Source organism: Caretta caretta, chromosome 21 (assembly GCF_965140235.1).
Source record: "Caretta caretta isolate rCarCar2 chromosome 21, rCarCar1.hap1, whole genome shotgun sequence".
In the NCBI taxonomy this organism is placed as follows: Eukaryota; Metazoa; Chordata; order Testudines; family Cheloniidae; genus Caretta; species Caretta caretta.
In genome coordinates, this window is record NC_134226.1 from 3,897,655 (window position 1) to 3,920,085 (window position 22,431).

The following is a 22,431-nucleotide window of genomic DNA, read 5'->3' on the forward strand; positions in this document are numbered from 1 at the left end:
TTAAAACCAAACCTACATTAAACATCTTTTATTCATCTAACTGTGCTACTGATACCAAAGCAAAGGGCTCTTTTGGAGTCAGGGATGAACTCCTGCTGAATCACATTTTCCAGTTAAACAGATTAGTTTAAATAGTTTAAAAGTAAAACTGTACCACCCCTATTACATGAGGGCACATGTGTAACATGTGAAAGCTGAGAAATATTAGTTTGACCACCTCTGCAAAGCTGTACTCCATTACTTTGTCATAACATCATAAAAGTGATCTTAAAACAGAAAATACTGTACAGGGCCTAAAGCCTTTTGCACAGAACAGGCAAGGAAGGCAAATGGTTATTAAGAAAATATGCTTTGCTTACCCAAATGATCACAGATGAAGCAGCTCCTGATCTGGCTCCTGTTCCACTCCTACAGGTCTGCGGGGATTAGAGACTGGTCTGGTGCTAGCAATAAACTAAGATTAAAGGGGAGGAATGCAGGAGATTTCTTTCATGAGATGGTAACCAGGCAGCACTTAAAGGGGAGTAAATTGACTATGCTTGTCTGTGGGTGCGCGCCTCTGCCTCTCTCCCCCCCCGCCTTTGGCAAGAACAGTAATACCTGACTCCTTTCATCTGAAGATCCCAAAGCACCTTACAGACAAGGATTTACCAAGTCTCACCCCCATCTGTGAGCTAGGGATTGGATTTCGTTGGTTTTGATAACAGCAACAATGCCCTTTCTCAAGGAAAGCAATTCATATCAAACCATTTTTGCACAGAATGCAAAGTAATTTGATTTTCTTAAATACTCGGCTTCTCAGTATACAAAATTGCCAGACTTTCTTTTGCATTACGTTGGAAATGTTCAGAGACCTAGTGGACAGAGCACTGCATTGGGATTCAGGTGACCTCTGTTCTGTTGCTGGCTCTGCCACTGATCTGCGGGGTGAATTTGGACAAGCGTCTCTGCACCTCAGTTTCCCCATCTCTAAAACTGGGATAGTGATGCTTACTTCCTTTATAGCGCACTGAGGTCTCTGGCTATTAGTGCTATCAAAGGAGCTAGGTATTATTATTGTCAGGGACTCTGGGCTCCTTTAAACCAGCCAATGTTTTTGTCTATAGCTGCTGTTTGAGTGTTTTAAGATAGTTTAGAATATTTTGGGATGGCTGTAAAAATAGTATTGGCTGAACTGCCAGCTGAGTTATACCCTCATATAAGATACTAGGCTTGCATGAACAAACTGGGTATGAATCAGTGCAGAATTTGATTCAGTATCAGGAATAAAGCAACACTTAGTCAATACAGGATAATCACATTATTTTCCTTGCTTTACTATTAATTGTTTAGTTCAAAGATGAACAGGGAGACCTCAGTTTAACATTCTGCATTTCACCTGCAATGACTATTTGTATTCCAGTAGCATCTGTGAGACCGACACAGAATCAAGGCTCCATTGTGCTGCCTGCTGCACAAAGACCTATTAAGTTACAGACCCTGCCCTAAAAAGTTTAACGGTCTTCCCCTTACTTGATCATGCAATCTCCTGTCTGTTGCTTTTCCTGCCCCCTCAACATGAGTGTCACACTTGTTTTGCCCATGCACAAAATCACACACACACACACACACACACACACACACACACACACAGAGAATGCTAGTGCAAGTTATACTATCCTTCCTCCATTTACATTAGGGTGACCAGACAGCAAGTGTAAAAAAATCGGGACATGGGGTGGGGTAATAGGAGCCTATATAAGAAAAAGACACACAAATCGGGACTGTCCCTATAAAATCAGGACATCTGGTCACCCTAACCACCATTTGCTCTGCCACTCAGTCTGGGAGGAAGAGGTCAGTTCCGTTCATTGTGCCATACACGGAACACTGAGGGCCAATTCTTCAATGAGACCATGAATTCTATTGCTCTGGAAGCACATTTCAACTTTTTCCCCCACACTAGACAGAGCAAATATTTCATCAGCAGAAATTTTCATGTTAAAAAAATATGCTGTATTTATAAGAAAACAACCTTCCTAGCTCATAGCTCTGGACTATAGAAATGCCAGAGGATTCTCATTGGGCAGGACACCATCTCAGAAATTTGCATTCCAATCTAAAATAAATGGCACTTCAGCCCATTACTTTGCTTCACAGTGATAAGAAAGATGGATTTTAATAACAGAAATTTCCAGCCTGCCAGGGCATAAAGAGGCCATCTATATTAGCCCCCTAAATGTGTGAGTATATGCTGCCCTCTAATGGCAGATGTTGGCCAAGTTCTGATCAGGTACATCTTCAGTTAAAAGCCAAGCACCAGAACTCTCAATTGTTTTAAATTAGCCTAGATTCATTTATTCCATGAACATCTGGCTCAAATGTACACTCCTTGATCATGCAAAACTCCCACTGAAACAAAAGAACTGCCAGTTTTCATATTCTGTTCCTATCCTTCACCTTAGTTTTAAGGAAAAAAATCATCTGTACTTTTTCATCATTATTAATGGTCATTTAGCTCTGTTGCATTCACTCCTCAGCTCTTCACCATAATTCCCATTCTGGTCTTATTATTTTTAAATCTGTTCATGCATTTAGTAGTTTAAAATTCATTTCCGTAAAGAAAAATAACAAAGCAGAGCTTACCCAGAAATTCTATAACAGCAAAGGAATGATAGTTTTCTGGTTAAGACACTGGATTGGGATTAAAGAAATGTGGACTAATTTCCCATCTTTTCTACAGGTTTCCTTTGTGCCCTTGGGCAAGTCACTTGTGTCTGGTCCTCAGTTTCCCACCTGTAAAATACTTCCTTTTTCTTGTTTGTTTAGATCACAAGTTCTTTGAGGCAGGGACTGTCTCTTATTAGGTGTGTGTACAGTGCCTCATACAATGGGATACCAGTCTTGGCTGGGGCCTCAACGAGCTACTAGCATATAAACAATTAATAATAAGCTTGCAGTATACATAGGATTTGTATGAAAGGGGGACATAGTCTAGCAGAGGGGCAAGTGTTCAGGATTCAGTTTATGTCTCTGCCCTGGAAACACTGCAGTCAGTTAATCTGGGCACCTCGCTTTAATTGTACTGCATTTTTCCTGCACAGATGGATAAAAAATACAATCTGCATGACACTGATCAATGCTTTAGCCCCAGTCCCACATCGGCCAACAAAATGCCCCATTCAGGAAACAGTCTCGTAAGCCAAGACCCTGATTAAGTAGGGCACAGCCTGGGCGAAAGGGAAGAGGGCACTAAGATACCACAGTGATGAGCACCATACAAAATGCCTGAAGGAAGCTGGTGGGGAACTCAGAAGATTGGACAGAGCAGCAAGGTCTTTTATCAGGAGCACTCTTTATAACCGTAATTCAAAGCAAGCTGCCATACGCACAGGGAACATACCTCCCCAGCTTGGGTTTCAGCTCCCCTCCTCTCCCTGGCTTGCAGGAGCAGCTTCCCCTCTTTTTTCACTGGGGTGACAAGAGTTCCTCCCCTTGACTGCATCGATAACCACTCCCCTTGCTTGCTGGGGAATTGGCATTGATTCTACCCTGTCAGACTGATGGCTGGAGTGCCTCCATGCCTGGACATTAAGGCAGCCAGCATTTGGTTAATTTCATGACAATTAAATGTGAGTAAAATGTTTTTAAGAGTTTACTGCTCAGAATGACTTGGTTGCCTTGTGAACATGGTTTAAAAGTAAGCAACTTGAGAAAAATAATCAGCACTTCCTGCACTGTGATCTTTAGCTTTTGTGTGGTATTTACTGTGTTCAGAATGGGAAACAATGCAAAGATCATGATAGCAGCGTTAGAAGGAGTACGAATATACTGAGGGAGTGTTAGAAATAGCCATCAAAGAAAGTTGATCAAGCAAAGAAACAAGCAGAATGGCTCTATTTAAACACGGTAGACAAGAGCCATCGAGTTTCCCCTGCACCATCTGCATTCAGAGTTTGGCCTTCAGAGAAGTATTGAGAACAACATCAACAATCCGGGGTGGGGGGGGGGGGGAAAGAGGAATAGAAGTTTCCACATGTGCTTTCCTGTGAAATGAATTTATCAAGAAGGTGCCTCTTAACCCTGCACCTTAGAATTCTGGGAAAATAGGCTATTCAATTCAGAGCCACTCACTGCATGGTAAATGGATTTGAATAAAACTAGCAGTTGTTAAAAGAAAACCAGTGGTTCTGAAGAGGCATGATTTAGAACATAAGAGAGGCCATAGTGGGTCAAAACAGTGGTCCATCTAAACCAGTATCCTGTCTTCTGACAGTGGCCAGTGCCAGATGCTTCAGAGGGGATGAACAAAACAGGGCAATTTAATCAAGTGATCCATCCCCTGTCATCTAGTCCCAGTTTCTGGCAGTCTGAAGTTTAGGAACACCCAGAGCATGAAATTGCATCCCTGACCATCTTGGCTAATAGCCATTGATGGACCTATCTTACATGAACTTGTCTAATTTTTTTTGAATCCTGTTATACTTTCAGGCTTCGCAACATCCCCTGGCAATGAATTCCACAGGTTGATTGCGTTGTGTGAAGAAGTGCTTCCTTATGTTTATTTTAAACCTGCTGCTTATTCATTTCATTGCGTGACCCCCCTAGTTCTTGTGTTATGTGAAGGAGTAAATAACAGTTCCCTGTTCACTTTCTGCACGCCCGTCATGATTTTGTAGACCTCTCTCATACCCCCTCTTGCTCATCTCTTTTCTAAGATGAACAGTCACAATCTTTTTAACCTCTCACCGCAGGGAAGCTGTTCCAGACCCCTTGTCATTTTTGTTGCTCTTCTCTGTACTTTTCCCAATTCTAATATACTTATTTTGAAATGAGGTAACCAGAACTGCCCGCAGTATTCAAAGTGTGAGTGTACCATGGATTTATATAGAACAAGGGTGGCCAACCTGTGGCTCCGGAGTCACATGCGGCTCTTCAGAAGTTAATATGCGGCTCCTTGTAAAGGCACCGACTCTGGGGCTGGATCTACAGGCGCCAAATTTCCAATGTGCCGCGGGGTGCTCAGTGCTCAACCCCTGGCTCTGCCACTGGCCCTGCCCCCACTCCACCCCCCCCCCCCCCGAGCCTCCTGCACACCACGAAACAGGGGAGCGGGAGGTGCTGACCAGTGGGGCTGCTGGTGGGTGGGAGGCACTGGGAGTGGGGCGGAGTTGATGAGGGACTGCTGACGTAATCCTGTGGCTCTTTGGCAATGTACACTGGTAAATTCTGGCTCCTTCTCAAGCTCAGGTTGGCCACCTCTAATGTAGAGACATTATGATATTTTCTGACTAATTATCTCTTCCTAATAGTATCTGACATTCTATTTGCTTTTTTGACTGCCGCGGACATTGAGCAGATGTTTTCAGAGAACATTTCGCAAAGACTCCAAGGTCTCTTTCTTGAGGGGTAACAGATCATTTAAACCCCATCACTTGTATGGATAGTTGGGATCATGTTTTCTAGTGTGCAGCTCCTGCAAAGACAACAGAGCTATGCTGATTTACACCAGCTGAGGATCTGCCAGGAAACATTTCCGTGGATCTTGAGAAGAGGAAAGAAAACAGAGAAACACCTTCTACATGTTGCCAGGGAGACGAGCAACAGGGCAGCAAGATTTTTTGTCTTTGGGTGCAAAAGAAAAGAATTGAAATGAAGCTAGACGTCTCCAGAGCACAATCCCAGCACCATTACCCGTTAGTTGCTTTAAAACAAGCTAAACTCACTTTCCAGAGTTCAGGAAAATAAGTGATTCAGGTCAACGCCTCAGCAGTTGCTAAGCACCTGCATCTACCATTGAAGCCAGTGAGATGGTCAGGAGGTTGGCATCTCTTAGGAATTGACCCAGTAATTTTAATGCTTTGCACTTCCACAGTCCCCGTGTTAGTGGATCTCCGAGTGCTTTACTTATCATTTATTTCTATTGCACTATTATTTCTGCGGCATCATGGGAACCACAAAGGGCAAACCTATCGGGAGAACACAAGAAATTCACCACAAACCCAGTTTTATACAGGCTAATTTATAGTGGGCTCAGAAGTTGTGTGCATATGTGGAATCACAACTACTGCATGCTCAAATGAAGAGTTAGACACAGGTAGTAATTTTACATGCACTGTGACCACAGCTGCAAGCCCAAATTATGATATTTGTGCTGCAAATGAGACACACAATTGTGAGCACAGTTTTATGGATGCATTTTCATGCCTAAACTTCTGCATATCAGGTCCAGACCCTAATAGAAAATCTACACTATTACTCATTTAAAGTGATTAAGTGTTAAGTGCCCAAATGCAGAATTTGTGTGTCATATTAAATTCCCAAGTTGGAACACTGAATCCCCAGCAATAGGGCCCTCCAGTGATGAGACTGCAGGAAACAGGGTTTTATAGATTGCTGTGAGAATCATCCATCAACCATATTTAAAGCTTTGCAATTTTGCAACAAAAGAGACGCCACTCCAAAATTGTGTTTTCTTACAGCTGACTGATTCTCTAATCATCAGAATACAGAATTGTTTTTAATTAGTCTGATAATTAGGCCAAAGCCCCTTACAGCTTTGGCTATTATCAATATGTATGATGAATGCAGTAATTTGCTAGTAAGGAACCTCAGTGGAATTCTTATTTTGTTGTTGATGTCAGTTTCTCCTGGAAGCCAATCTGAATTTGAATTAGCAAAATGTGTAATTGGATGGCAGCATCAGTTAGCAAGAAATATCACCACTGATAAAACAACTGCTCTGTTTATCAAGAGGATTTCTACTAGGAACAGTCAAAGCCATCTGGAAAACAACTAGAACCCCTCTCCCACTAACCCACACTGGTGAATCTGTGCCAGAACTTGAATGAAGAACAAATTCCCACAGGAACTAAGGACCATCCCAAACCTCCCCACCCCATGCTCCAAGTGTCAGGTGCACATCTTTGACTTGTGTTCTCTTACATAAACACAGAGATGTGTGGACATTAAAAAAAAAAAATCAAACGCTACACTGCTCACACAGTCCTCCCCACAGGGAGAGGCTGAAAGAACGCACCGCACAGGACAGGTGTTAGTCACATTGTTCACTACATAACTGGAAGATACTCAGATACCACACTGAGGAGAAGAACCTGTAGAGAACAGAATCGACCCCCAAAACTTTGAGGTTCACAAGAGTCTGGTTAAACGTCTAATTTTCTCTAACTTCAGACCCCCTGTACTTTTTACACTTGTGGATTGTGGATGGAAGTAGAAATACTGAAGGAAACACACAACCCTCTGCCCCACTGTACACAACTTGTGTGGCTTTGTGTAATAGGAAAAAACATTTCTTTCCACACCCCAGGATCTATACAACACTCTGAAATGTGGAGAAATTCAGGTCTGGGTCTGAATGCTGTACCTGGGTCCCATCTTTAAGGGCAATGCTTTAGGCTCAGGCTGACACTATTTGCACGTGATCTCAAGCAAGCAGCAGGAAATATGGAGGCATTACAAGCACAGTCCAAGGGTCTCCATGTTTTGGAGCAACGAAGTCCAGCATGACATGCAGGATGAAGACGTGATTTGGAAAGACGACAATGGACAGTGGCAGGCAGCTGAGCATTCCTGTTCCAATCATAGGTCCCCGAGACGCTAATAACAGGACTCAGGGAATCTTGCATATTAGGGAAAAATATTGTCATCTCAATCATCATTCTGAAATTGGGCACTGGTATAAATTACTCTCCTGGCCCTATAGGTCCCCCTCCCCTGAGCAGTTTTTATTCCTGTACTCCCAACATGATGGCAGCTTACTCTAAACAATCTCTGTGTTTGGTTGTGTCTGTGTGTGTGTGGTAGGGGGGTGCTTTCCTTAATTAAAATGGCTGGTGAAAGTTGCTGGTTTGATAGCCTTGAAGACTACAGTCCTTTGTCTATTCACAGCACCAGGTCCAATCCCTGCACACGCTGACCCTTGCCAGTGCCTGCAAACTTGAGCTGGAGAGGTATGTGCAGAGCACAGTCTCTCAGGGTTTATCTACGTTAAGGAGTTACATGGATGCAAGCTCCCACACTCATGTGACTTACCCTGACTTCAAAGTGGGTAAGTTACTTCAGTGCTGCACATTACACTGGATATTACACATTGCACATCTGTGTAGTGATGTGGTTTCAAAAATCTCTAATGTAGAAAAATCCTAAATCATTTCAGTATTCGGAGACCAATAGAAATAGCAGCCAGCGTACAAGAGAGCAGGTCCACAGGAGTTTCTGGGGGATTGTTGACCTGGAGCTAAAGGAAGATATTTTAAAACAGGAAAATTGTAGGTAGGGAATTTGGAATGTTCAATGTGCTATGGGATATTTAGAAGCCACCAGAAACCAGGATCAGAGTTTTACATTTCAGCTGAGAAACATTTACTGCTCGGATGGAAGACCAACACAATTATAGTAAAGCATGTTTACCAAAGAATTCCGCTATACAGTCAGTGATCAGATGGTGCTGTGATAAGATTGCCAAGGACAGATATAGAGTGAACATCCAGCCATACTGTCTTAAGGACCTAGCTAGAAATCAATCTCCGGGGACACGCTTGATCTGCAAGGAGGCTACGTCGCTTTGGGATTTGCCTTAAAGATGCAGCTGCTGCTGCTACTGCTAAACAGCACCCCGGACAACAAGAGAATGGCCTCTACCTGCTAAGATGAAGGCACCTTGAATCAGCTAAAGAGAGTGGACAGACAGTGCCCTTACCATCAGGGTGGGGGGTTGCTTTAGTGCTAACCCAGACTGACGAATCACCAACATGGTTGCCAACCCTGATATTTTTATGAGTGGTACAATATCTGGAGTTGTGCCGAGTGAGAAACTCCACTTTCATGGAAACAGAGGAAGTTTCTAGCCCTTCTGCTTGCAGCGAAGAGCTTGAATATGTGGCCACCTAAATGCTCAAAAAACAAAAGGCAAATAAAAAGCACCCACAAATTTATTCTTTTTAAAAAGCTCAGCCCTTTTGGGAGCCTGACTCTGAAACAAGTAATAACCCTTCCTGCAGTGCTCTATTGTATCTACACATCTGACTACCAACCAGCACACCCTGCTGGGCTAGTGAGAATCGGTGGGATCAAGGCTGCGGGTCATTATCATTATTTAGCTGTAATATTACAGAAACTCCCAGCATGGTGCCAGCAGAGAGCAGTGTAGCACAACAATGAAAGGATCATTTTGATTGAGGCAAAACATTTTTTAAAAAATGGACCTTTAAAAGCAGTACATATGGGATTTCTAAGGAGTTGGCAGAGGGATTTAAATGTCTGGATTAATTCCTCTGAGCTAAATTTAATTTAATTATGTGCTTCTGGCAGAATAAAATTTTGTAAGTGTTTTTTATTTTCCTTAATGGTTGGCTTTTTCTAACAGTGAAACTTACATTGCAAATACACACATCTCATTATTCTCAGAGATCAGTGAAATAGTTTGTAAAACTAGGAATGTGTCTAGTTACTAGCCATCCTTTAGAGGGACTAAAAAGCTTCATTTAAAAATATTTTTATATTATATACATAGAAGCATCTGTAGACTGCATTATGTGATCAGATCCTCAGCTGGTCTGTATCCACATTGATTATCTCAAGCTCAATACCTGTCCCTGTAATTTTCAAGGTGCTGTTAAGCAATTAATCCTTCCCACAGAACTAAGAGGCAGGGTGGTAGGCATTACTGTACCCATTTTACACTTGGGGAAACTGAAGTAAAGAGTTGCCAATGCAAAATGCCAGGGTCAGGATGAGTTCCTGTTCAAATTCAAGGCCCCAAAAATCCCTCTACCAGCAATAACAACAATGCACAAGAGCTTAAAAGAAGAGAAGAATCCATATATGGAAAACTGCAGGAGGAATTTAGAGGCAGTATGTAACCTCCAGAAGTAGACACCAGCTAAGGCACATTGGATATTGTCATGACAGTTGTGAAAAGTGCTTTGAGATCATGTATTTGTTACGGGTGATAAAAGCCCTTAGATGTGACACCGCTTCTGAAAGACTGCACTTCCCATTGCAGAGAAGGGCACCCTAAGCAGTGGGGACACTGTGATACTTCACAGGGGTCCATCCTGCTGATGGAGTCATCTACACCCATCTCCTGTTGCAGCAGAGTTTCCACTTTAAAGTCAGACATGCATCAGAGGGTGATATTGATAAAGACACCGTGTGCCTCTGAGAATTGTATTTGGATGTATTATAAGCAGCAGGATGTCTACTTCAGTGCCCAGTGGATACACATATGGGATCTTCTGGGAAATCTGATCCCTGCAAGGTTCAATCACATTTGCAAATCCTTTGCAGAGTGTGAAATACAGCAGAGTCCCCGCAGGAGCCCAAAGCTAATTGTGAGTGATAACGTAAGAGTCAAATAGATACTTATGAGGTTTATGAATTAATTACTATTGCTAGAAAACTGCTAGTGCTCCAGGATCAAGGGGAAGCAACGGGGGACCTGTTGCTCCCAGAGGTATCTCTGGAGTCTGCTATATCTATATCTGCTATAGCACAGGAACAAATCCGCACAGACACACCCCTAGAGCCCCGAGCAGGGGTCTTCTATCTGCTACCCAAGATCCATAAACCTGGAAATCCTGGGCGCCCCATCATCTCAGGCATTGGCATCCTGACAGCAGGATTATCTGGCTATTTGGACTCTCTCCTCAGGCCCTATGCTACCAGCACTCCCAGCTATCTTCAAGACACCATCGACTTACCGAGGAAACTACAATGCATCGGTGATCTTCCTGATAACACCATCCTGGCCACCATGGATGTAGAAACCCTCTACACCAATATGCCACACAAGGATGGACTACAAGCTGTCAGGAACAGTATCGCTGATGAGGCCACGGCACACCTGGTGCCATTTCCATCCCACCATCAATCTCAGCCTGGACCAGTCCACACAAGAGATCCACTTCTTGGACACTACAGTGCAAATAAGCGATAGTCACACAAACACCACCCTATATTGGAAACTTACTGACTGCTATACTTACCTACATGCCTCCAGCTTCCATCCAGGACACATCACCCGATCCATTGTCTACAGCCAAGCCCTAAGATATAACCAAATTTGCTCCAATCCCTCAGACAGAGACAAACACCTACAAGATCTTTATCAAGAATTCTTAAAACTACAATACTCACCTGGGGAAGTGAGGAAACAGATTGACAGAGCGAGACGGGTACTCCTACTACAGGACAGGCCCAACAAGGAAAATAACAGAACACCACTGGCCATCACATACAGCCCCCAGCTAAAACCTCTCCAGCGCATCATCAATGATCTACAACCTATCCTGGAAAATGATCCCTCACTCTCACAGACTTTGGGAGGCAGGCCAGTCCTTGCTTACAGACAGCACCCCAACCTGAAGCAAATACTCACCAGCAACCACACACCACACAACAGAACCACTAACCCAGGAACTTATCCTTGCAACAAAGCCCGTTGCCTACTTTGTCCCCATATCTACTCTAGTGACACCATCAGAGGACCCAACCACATGAGTCACACCATCAGGGGCTCATTCACCTGCACATCTACCAATGTGATAGATGCCATCATGTGCCAACAATGCCCCTCGGTCATGTACATTGGCCAAACTGGACAGTCTTGATGTAAAAGAATAAATGGACACAAATCAAACATCAGGAATGGTAACATACAAAAGCCACTAGGAGAATACTTCAATCTCCCTAGGCATTCTATAACAGATTTAAAAGTAGCCATACTTCAACAAAAAAACTTCAGAAACAGAATTCAAAGAGAAACTGCAGAGCTACAATTCATTTTGCAAATTTAATACCATTAATTTGGGCTTGAATAGGGACTGGGAGCAGCTGGCTCACTACACAAGCAATTTTCCCTCTTTTGGTATTGATACCACCTCATCAATTATTGGGAGTGGCTCACATCCACCCTGATCGAATTGGCCCTGTCAACACTGGTTCTCCACTTGTAAGGTAACTCCCTCCTCTTCATGTGTCAGTATATTTATGCCCGCAGCTGTAATTCTTACTCCATGCATCTGAAGAAGTGGGTTTTTTACCCATGAAAGCTTATGCCCAAATAAATCTGTTAGTCTTTAAGGTGCTACCAGACTCCTTGTTGTTTTTGTGGATACAGACTAACACAGCTACCCCGATACTTGGAGTCACACTGCCTTCCAGGCTGCCACTGGAACAGCATGGCTCATGTTCCATTCAGTGCTCAGGGCTGTGCCTAAAAGCACAATTTAGTCTTAAAGAGACAAGGTGGGTGAGGTAATATCTTGTATTGGACCAACTTCTGTTGGTCAGAGAGACAAGCTTTTGAGCTTACACTGAGCTCTTCTTCAGGTCTGGGAAAAGTCCTGAGTGTCACAGCTAAATACAAGATGGAACAGATTGTTTAGCATAAATAGTTATGTAAGTCATGTCGTAAGAGACCATTCAAGGTGAAGTGGCCTGTTTACATCTCTGCAATCGTAGGACAGCAAAGGGAGGGTTAATGGGTTACAGATTATTGTAATAAGCCATAAATTCAATGTTGTTGTTAAGACCATTATTTTTAGTGTTTAAAAAAGTCATGAACTTAAGCTCCCAGACTCATCTTTTGAAACTTGTGCAGGTTTCCTTTGAGAATGAAGACTGATAAGTCAGCCACAGAGTGACTGTTATGTGAAAAGTTTTTGCCCATGGGTGAGATGGTGCTTTTGTCTTTTATTGATTTCCTGTGTGAGTTCATTAGAGAGCACAGTGATTGTCTGGTTTCACCTATATTATTATTGGGCTATTTAGTGCACTGGATGAGGTACACCAGATGTTGGATCTTGAAAGGCGTGTTGTGGAGGGTATTGATCATCACAAAACCTGAAGACATATCTCCACTGCTGTATCTGTTCTGTCAGGATCTGGCACCTCTTTGAGTAGGTGGGTCCTGGTCTTCGGGGAGCTTGCTTCTGGAATTGAGCTTGGTGAGGCTGGGGTATAGTTTGAAAAGGGGGTTCAGGAGAGATTTCTTTCAGGATGTGGACCCCATCGAATACAAGAAACACAAGGACATTGTGTTCAATACTCTAGGCAGTCACTGTGGTTAATGCTACTTTGCCCATAACACTTCTCACTCTCTCTCACCTCAGTCTGCTATTCTCCAGTTCTTTGGTGGGGTCGTGACTGGATTCATCTAGAACCCTACAAAAAAAAAGTGGGTTGGATGAACCTTCAATGAAGATCCTTCTACACTGCAAAATGTGTTCATCTTACATGCCTCAGATTCTGATGAGTTCAATTGAGGATTGTTCCAAGGAGGTGCATGCAGAGGAAAGGAAGCCAATTTTCACCACAACAGACTATTCCTCCGATTACTAAAACCCAAAGCAACTTCAGTGAGGCCCATAACAGGTATGCAATCTATTAGTGTCTGATTTTTAATGATATATTAAGAAAAGTCATTAAATTATATTTTTTAATCTTTCATAGCTCCCTGACCTACACGTTCAGCTCAGTTCCCTTCTGGAATTGTTCCCAAGTGAACCATTAATCTTTTCTAATGAACTTTATCAATTCCAGGTCTTTGAATATCTATACACTTGGCAGACAACAAGGAGCAGAAGATGTATTGTGTCTCTCTGATTTAACAGTCAGACGAAGTGGGTATTCACCCACGAAAGCTCATGCTCCAATATGTCTGTTAGTCTATAAGGTGCCACAGGACTCTGCTGCTTTTACAGATCCAGACTAACACAGCTACCCCTCTGATACTTTGATTTAACAGTTGGTCTTGCTTGGCTGCCTATGCTTAAAAAGCCTGACTTATTAGTAAGTGAGATACCAGACCTAGTGAAATGCAGCCAGAGTGGGAGGCTGCTTAGGAACAGTTTAAATTCTGGATCAAGACATCATGCTTCAGACATTTCTACAGATTTATGAATATGCCATAGGCAGAAAGCTTCTCAAATGTCACTGTTTATTTTCTAAAGTTTGATCCAACTCCTACAAATTATTTTCTAGCCATATAAATAAAACCTACCCGGAATAATCTTCTCTATACAAATCTTGCATTCCAAAATCTGTGAAAAACTTTTTTTCATATAAGTGGCACTTATACACAAGCTATTTTATGATGGATTTTCCCTAGGGGACTTTAAATTTCACCTTTAAAATATCGGCCGTGCAATTAGGGCTCTGTTCTTGATGTAGAACAATAGTATGTAAGCAGATGATCTTAGAGGATATGCCTTAGGTTAGGGGCAATGGTGTTTATTCTACACCATCCCTTCAGGGTTGTGGCCAAGGAGTTACTGCACCACAAGGTGGCAAGAAACTCCATTTTTCAAAGTTTAAATTACCACCTTCACTTGAGCAATAAGCATGATCAGGACAAGTATAGAGAGACACTAGTAGCAGCCTTCAAATATTGCACTATGAAATTAATAAGGGAGGTCAGTAATGATCCTAGTGGCACTGAGATGCAAGGCAATTAGTTACAACTACTCAGAGAAGAATTCTGTAGATGTGTGTGTCAGTATCATCAGGAAGGCGAAATGAGCTCAAAATCTTTTGCACTGAATGTAAGTGGAAGTTGGTAACAGAAGAACAGACAAGGGGGTTGTTTATTAAATTTTAATAAACAGAATCTTTCCCACTGATAGAAATTCAAATAAAAATGTTCTGTGATGTCTCGCTTGATCCACAAGTGCAATGATTTTCAGTGTCCAGGATAGACCGCATTATTAACAGCCACAGCAGCTTGAAAAAGATCCCTGTCGGGGTGGTTCAGGCACATGGAAAACAGTGGCATTTTCCAGAATGGTTTTTATAACATTTAGAAGAGCACAAACTTCCTGCACAAATTTGAAATAACTTTGAAACATGATACTATGTTAACAAGCTACTGGACCAATCTCTTACAGCTCAGTGCCAGGTGACAGAGTTGCATCATTAGTAGTAGTGTCTCAACCAACCATCTTTAAGCTAACTAGTTTACTTGTGTTCTGCAAGCCTATTGGTTAACATGCTGTAAAAGTTGCTGGGGAATTTTCACACCTTTTAAATAGGTATAGGTCATAGTTTTGACGTGCAGCCTGCCAAAGACTGATTTTGCATTGTGCTGAGAATCCACATATCCACCTGGACTCAAGGAGACCTGCAGATACTGAGCACTTCTGAAACCAAGGCCACAGAACCATGGGATAAAACCTAGTTTTTACTATCTGAAAGTGAGATTTGTGTCGTGGACATTAAATATTACAGTGCTGTATATGTCTACCACTGGTTTTGGCTCTGAGGTGCTTTCATCTTTTGCTTGGTAGACATCAAAAATGCATAAGTGACATACATTACATTTAAATATGCCTATTAAGCTTGTGACACCTTCTTTGGGGTTTAAACATGTAATATGAAGATTAAATGCATATTTACAAAGCATCAAGGAACAATATAAGTCTGGAAGTTACTTTACAACAAAGTTATTGGCATGCATCACTTTCCAATTTGAAAAGGAGTATTTGTGGCACCTTAGAGGCTAACAAATTTATTTGAGCATAAGTTTTCGTGAGCTACAGCTCACTTCATTGGATGCTGTAGCTCACAAAAGCTTATGCTCAAATGAATTTGTTAGTCTCTAAGGGGCCACCAGTACTCCTGTTCTTTTTGCAGATACAGACTAATATGGCTGCTACTCTGAAACCTTTCCAATTTGACTATTTCAGAAAATGTACCCCAGTTTTTACTGAATATATTCAGTATATTTAGTGAAACTTTGGTACTTATTTAGATGGAAGGAAACTAGTTTCTTTCTCTACTCACACTGGAAGTCTATGGCTCAAGTAGGAATCAAACCAGGTTTCCCCAAGTTGTGCTTTAATCACAAGACCATCCTTCCTCTCTTGTTATTGCCTGGATGTACAGTCAAATACAAGATTTTTTTTTTTTTACCCTGTGTTTTCACTCTGTCTCATGGAGAATTTACTTTTGTTTTTTGTTTTGTTGTTCTGAGATACTTGATGTATAAATTGCTGTGTGCACGCACACACACACACACACACACAATATTAAAAACAAAGCTGAATAAGCCTTAAGCCTGAAAGTTGCTACCTGGCCCATTTGTTTCTCATTGGATGTACTTTGAGATACTTTCTGCACCTGATAACGGTCTCCTCCTGGTTGCACATTTCAAACCTGTCTGTACCTTCTTGTTGGTCAGGATAATCACCAGTGGGCTGATGGCTGAGTAGCAGGAATCAAGGAACTTCCGTGCATCAATGAGCCTCAGTGAGACTGGGTCCGCACAGAGGGTATAGATCCAGAAGAGGGTGTCCAGCCCAAAACAGAGAAGGTACATAATTAACAGAGCCACCACGGCTTTGGCTGCCTGGATCTCTGCATGCTTTGTGTGCAGCCCCAGCAGATGTTTTGCCTGCTTCCTGTGCTGATAAAACATGGAGAGAAGGTAGCAGCTGGAAAGAGTCATGATTCCCAGGAAGAACAAGTCCCGAATGATGGACACTGCCCCGTTTCCTAAGTACAAAAGGCGGCTGGGGAACACCACGCAGCAGAAGTTGTACACCACTGTGTGGCTTTTGATGATGGAGGAGTTTGCAACAGCCTGGGAGGAGGAATAAGTCAGGTGGGTGCTGCACACAAAGAGGTTGAAGCACCATAAGGAAATCATAACTGAGGAGAGATTTTTCAGCAGATTCTCTCTCAAGCGCAACCATTTGCAAGGAGATGGGACAATGAGGAGACACTGGAAACAGCCCAGCAGGGAGGTGATGCAAATGGTCATGGCTCTGCCCACACAGTAAATATGGAGGGTAATTTTGCAGAGCAGGTCATTGTACATGTTCTGAAGCCTAAAGGTTTTGAGGGTGATGGGGATCCCCTGAGTCAGGATAACCAGGAGGTTGGAAAGCACGAGCTTGCTCAGGATAATTTCAGAGGATGTGACTTTTCTGTGGCACATTAACATGTGGGTGAAGGCATAGAGGATGACTAGGTTCCCTGGGATCCCCACCATGTCCAATAAAATGAAGCCAACCATGTCAAAGATGAACCAGGCTCCCATAACTGATCCTGGAAATGGAGGAGGGTAACTGTATCTGTATATTCTGCAAAGCAAGGACATTGTGCATAAGAAATGGTATGTACATTAGAAACTGGGGAGTTTCAAGTCATATAATGTACTTGCAAAGTGTGTGCCTTTAATACCCTCTAACATTTGGTCCAATATAAGAAAACAACCTACTAATGCTACCAGTTCGTGAAGTTACTCCTTTAGCTCAGCAAAAAAAACAACAACAAAAAACGAGGAGTCCTTGTTGCACCTTAGAGACTAACACAGCTACCACTGAAACCTGTCCTTTAGCTTGGGTGTTAAAAGCTTGCATTGCGGTACTGAAGGTTCTGGATTCAAACCCTGATTCTGATCTTCAGAAGTGTCATTACATACAGAGAGTTAGGACAGATTTTGACCTTCTTAAAGATCCTCATCCAATAATGGGCTCAGGTATCACTAGCCATGTCGAAGTTGTGAGGGAAAGAGCACTAAGGACCATCCTGCAAAAGCAAACATATAAAGCTTAGTCACAAACTTGTGCTCCTTTGATAGGCTGTTCAAGAGCCATGTGAAAATTGTTGGTGTCTGAGGCTTTTTCTTAGTGAATAGGTGTTGGTATTGTGACCAGCAAAAATTAACACTATCTATATGTAGGTCTTTACAGAGTGCTAATCAGTACAGTGTTTATGCACTGAATTAGCTGATGTAATTATCAATAAGTAGCATTTCTATAGCACTTTACAAGCTAAATTCACATAACACCCCTAAAAGAGGCAGGTAAATATTATTGTCCTTATCTTACATATGGGGAACTGAAGCAGAGGGCTGAAATGACTTGTCCATAACTATAAAGCGAGTCTGGGATGGAGTGGGAAGGTTTCCCTGCCTCTGACACTTTCGCTCATTCCTCCAGACCATGCTGAATCATGCTGACAAGAATTTCTGCATAAAGGAGAGTTTTCATTCAAGCCGATAGCAAGTTGGTTTGTACAGCTGCCAAAGATTTTGCATCCATGTAAGCCTTCTCTCCATAACAAAACATTTTCAGAAGTGGGGGATCAATTAGATTCTGCAAGATCTAAAAAAGTGTAAGACAATGTCTGAAATTGATAGTATTTATGGATTAAGATATAGTGCCTGACGAGTAAGGTAAAAAGTTCCAGAGCAGATATGGAGAAGAATGCACTCTCGGTTAAAATCATTGCAATGAAAGCCTGTTTTCTGTTCAGTTTCACTGAGACATAAAAAACTGTAGATCAGAAAAACAAAAAACCCCAGATTGTTCCAATGCTCCCAGTCCAGTTTCAGCATGAAATGCGCTATTTTAATACATCTCCAGCAATGTCAATTTAGAAAAGGTTAATTCCGGAGATGGAGCAACTACAGCAGAGATAGTACACCATCTGCTGAGGGTGTTCAGATCCCTAGGGGCAATAGATTTTGTAACAGTGATTTTCAGTTAATTCAACAGATTGCAAAAAAGTAAAAAATAGAATTTGTGAAAAAATGGCATTTGAAAAATACTTCAAAAGTTTGCATACACACAGCCCTTGTGTGTTTGGGTCATTGGCTATTTAGAAGCAGGTACCTTGCAGCACACAGATGAATGTACGGAGCATCTCATAAAAACCATATGCCAGGGGTGGTGTTCTTTATGTCCATGAATACTTCTAATACTTCCTGTTTCTCCATAAAGAAGATATATTTAGGACCTTATCTGGAGACTCCCACTACATTAACAAAGTAATATTTTATAATTACAAGGGGGTAGGGGGAGCTGTCACCAGATGACTGGGTCCTATTATTGATATTTAATCTTTGGCATTGCTTTACCTTCAGAGCCCAGGTTCCTTTCCATCAAAGTGCACTTTACAGATTATTGGTAAAGAAATGAGACAGAGCAGTTATTTTACCATTATTGGAAAGATGAATACACATCTCTTAATTGCTGGATCTGTTTTTGAACTTCCAAGAAGTGCAGACCTGGTTTGCTTATTTTGGTGAAAGGAATTATTGCCCTCCCACAAGAAAGTGGATATGGATATATATATTTTCTTATCTTAGGTCTGCTTTTAAAGGCCCAATCAAAAAGTGCTTGAATTTCCTCACCTTGTGTTAAAGTCAGTGAGAACTGAGGGTACTTACCACCCAAGCATGATCAGGCACTAATTTTTTTTTTTTTTATAAAAATAAGCCAATAAAATATTCCCTATGTAAAAATATCATTCAAAATGGCCAATGCCCTTTAAATTAAAATAGACCACTAAGGGGAAATAGACACTGAAAACAAAGCCGGGACAACAGTTACCAGTCAAGCACGATGTTCAAATGAAAAAGGCAATATTTAAAATTGTTCTACAATACCTGGGTGTCTAGGAAATGATTCGAGACTTCTTGTTGCAGCCTTGTTCCTTCCTTCTCATGAGTTTAAGCAGTGAGACTGAAGCTGGAACCAGACAGATTTCTCTTTATATTTTCCAACCTGCTACTGGCATATAATTCAGCTGGGAGTCGACGTGCCCGAGATTAATCCCATACGTTCTACTAGACATGCATGGGCTGTGGGATGCCCAGCACGGGATTGCAGAAGTCTGCTCTTCTTGAAACATCATAATACAGTCAGACAGTCTAAGTTATAATATGAAAGCATCAAACGCCACATGTAAGTCTTCAGCATATTGGCAAAAGCCCAGGCATAGTGGAGAGATGTAGTGTTTGGGAGTTATAGCAATAGATCCAAAGGTCTCTTAGTCTTTACATAGCTACTTTTGATTCCATGCCTTTGTGCTCTTGCTTATTCATATATTACAATTCTGTGCACCAGCATAGACTGGCGTGGTGAGAATCAGAGGTATGGACATTTCAAGATTCCCCCTCATGTACGGCGTGAAATCATAGAACATAGTACAGAACAGGGAGGAGACTGAATGACACCATGTTCTTCAGCAGGAACATAAAAGGAGATTCTGCAAGCTATCACGGGCATGGAAATCTTGTTTAAACTGCTAATAGATGTTAGTCAAAGGGCTAGCAGGAGAAGTGGTGTTAGAATTAGAAGGGACAGCACCTAAAAACGAATCTTCCTGTGGCTTTTGATGTTACACACAAAAATAATTCAAACCACCCTGAGACTTAGTCCAGACGCTTAGGTTCCATTTTAGGGATTAAAAACAGATGATGTTTTGGAAGAATTAATAGGAAAATTAGGCATTACTTTCATTCTTGCATCACACCTGTTCATACCCATAGTGTCTCAGCATTAATGCATTGTGTTATCTTATGGGAGATCAGAAGATTTAAACATGGATGTGGCCTTTGGATTCCTAGGTGAGAAGGTGCTGTGGCACAAAGACTTTATTCTTCAGTGTGCAGACTCAAAATGATGAAAGCGAGGAGAAAGTTACTTGATCTGAATGGGTTTGTCCATTGCTTCCATATGGTATGAATTGGAGGACATTTTTCCTTCCCAGGGACATCTCTGTGTCTATGTGGGATGCAACTGTGAATTTCTGTTGGGATAAGCAGCACTTTCTAGGTCCCTGTTTGTACAACGAAAGTAACAGTAAATGATTAACTCTATTAGCAAAAGGACTCTGCAACAGATTTTGCCTGTTCTCCTTAACCTTGGTCAATTAGATTCTGTGGGCTAAGTGGCAATCATTAATTTTCAAAAATGCTAAGGAATTATGTAATTAGCTCCTAATAAACATATTGCTAATTAAGCTGTTCAGTGGTACATTTACTCTAGAGCTTAATTAGGTCTCTAAATAACTCTAGACAGAGTCTCTTCTGGTGCAAGTCTGTTTTCACAGAGAGGCCCATCTTCCTGGAGCATGCCCTTACATGCAAGAGACATTTTGTCTCTAAAGAACAGTCAAAGCTTGCACAGGTTGTTGGTCTGTTTTTTGCAAAATACCTTTGTAACATGAATCAGTGCATTTAAGATTCATTGAAGCTTGATGAAAATCTCCAAGCTGTTCAATGAGAATATTTAATTTAGAATTATTCAGAATGATCCTTGCTGGAGAAATTCTAACATTCATTCACATGTTCAAACTCTTGTGCAATATGCCAGAATAGTTTTCAGTGTGTGCATTTGCATCCATCAGAAATCCATACCACACTCTGCCCTGAAACACTAGGGATACTGAATATGGGAAAGTTTGTTTTTCCTCTAGTACCTTTAAAGCTCCAGGCATCTCAAAGTGCTTTATAAAGTAGGGTGTTAAAGGTGTGGGGCATAGAGATTATGTAGCTAATCAGGTAGTGTTCTCTACAGTCACAGGGAATGTCAGTTAGGTCTCAGGATTTTCGAGTATTTTAAAAAGAAGTGCCATAAGGAACCATTAACTGTCACCTGGTCAGTGACCCAACAGAGACAGAAATGGGTGAGCATTATACATGTTCGTGTCAATTTTGAATTAAAAAAATATTTTTAAGCTTGTCAGTTATCACTGCATCTTATTTGTTGGTATAAATGGAAAGCCAAAGGCTGTCTCTCCTCGGATGGCTGCATGTCCAATGATAACCGTTAGAGCTGATCAAAACTTTTTCCCCTCCCCCAGTTTGGTCAATCTTTTTGCAGTAAAAATGTTGATATATCTCAGTTTCTTACAAAATATATTTTTTGCAGGACTTTTTTTAAAAAACCCAAATACTCAAGATTTCCTATGGATAGTAACTGGTAGTTGTCAACCATCTCTTGTATGTGTCTTCTCTGAGGCTAGTAGATGGGAGACAGGACCATAACTTTGTGCTGAGAACCATGTTATGGGGGGACAACTTGGCAAGACAAGACGGAGGCCTGAGGATCAGTATGGGCCCCTCAGTGCCTCACTCCATTAGTATTTAGAGGTTCATGGGTCTGCTCCTACCTCTGGGCCTGGTCCTTCACCTCAAATGGGAAAGGCTCATGATATTACATCTGGAGGCCCCACCTATGGACCTAGCCAGGGACATCATTAAAAATGACACTGGCATGATACAAATGCCTGCCACATGGAGCTTACAGTACTCAGAGGGTGCCCTGCACCCTGAACACAGCTGGTGTGGGTTTGTGCCTAGACTGTTCCAACTCAAGTGAGACCTGGCAACAGATTTAGTTTACATTCCACAGCTGCAACATGGGTGAAACATATTTGACCAGCAGTCCAAGATACCATACCATCCCACTTCTGGGTTGATAAGCTGCTCACATCCCCAGCCACTGCATTACTCCTGTGAAAGTAACTTATTTCCCAAGTTGGTAATTCGTGCTCAGAGTGAATGCTAACAGGAAGTAGCAGCCAATTAGGAACCTAAAAGGGCCTTTCACTAGCTTTAGAGAAATTAAGTACTAATTATGGAGGTTTAAGTAGATGCCTTCTCCAGGGGCTAATTATGGCTCCATAATAAATCAG

The 22,431-nt window shown here is 41.8% G+C and overlaps 2 protein-coding genes across 6 annotated transcripts in view; both read right to left on the reverse strand.

Moving 5' to 3' along the window:
* The window catches only part of CAMK1G (calcium/calmodulin dependent protein kinase IG), a 65,792-nt gene that overhangs the window by 31,652 nt on the left and 11,709 nt on the right, over nucleotides 1-22,431 (reverse strand). Inside the window, exon 2 of one of the 5 annotated variants that reach the window (XM_075121886.1) lies at nucleotides 360-454. The exons of 1 other annotated variant lie outside the window; for it this stretch is intronic. The gene's annotated coding sequence lies outside the window, so the exon portion shown is untranslated. Of the gene's footprint in view, nucleotides 1-359; nucleotides 537-19,396; nucleotides 20,127-22,431 lie in introns of those variants that run through there. 3 more of the 5 variants (XM_075121887.1, XM_048826830.2, XM_048826827.2) reach the window with 3 other exon arrangements.
* LOC125625143 (olfactory receptor class A-like protein 1) lies at nucleotides 16,088-17,041 on the reverse strand. Its single transcript, XM_075122121.1, has one exon. The coding sequence runs from the start codon at nucleotides 17,039-17,041 to the stop codon at nucleotides 16,088-16,090; it is 954 nt and encodes a 317-aa protein (XP_074978222.1).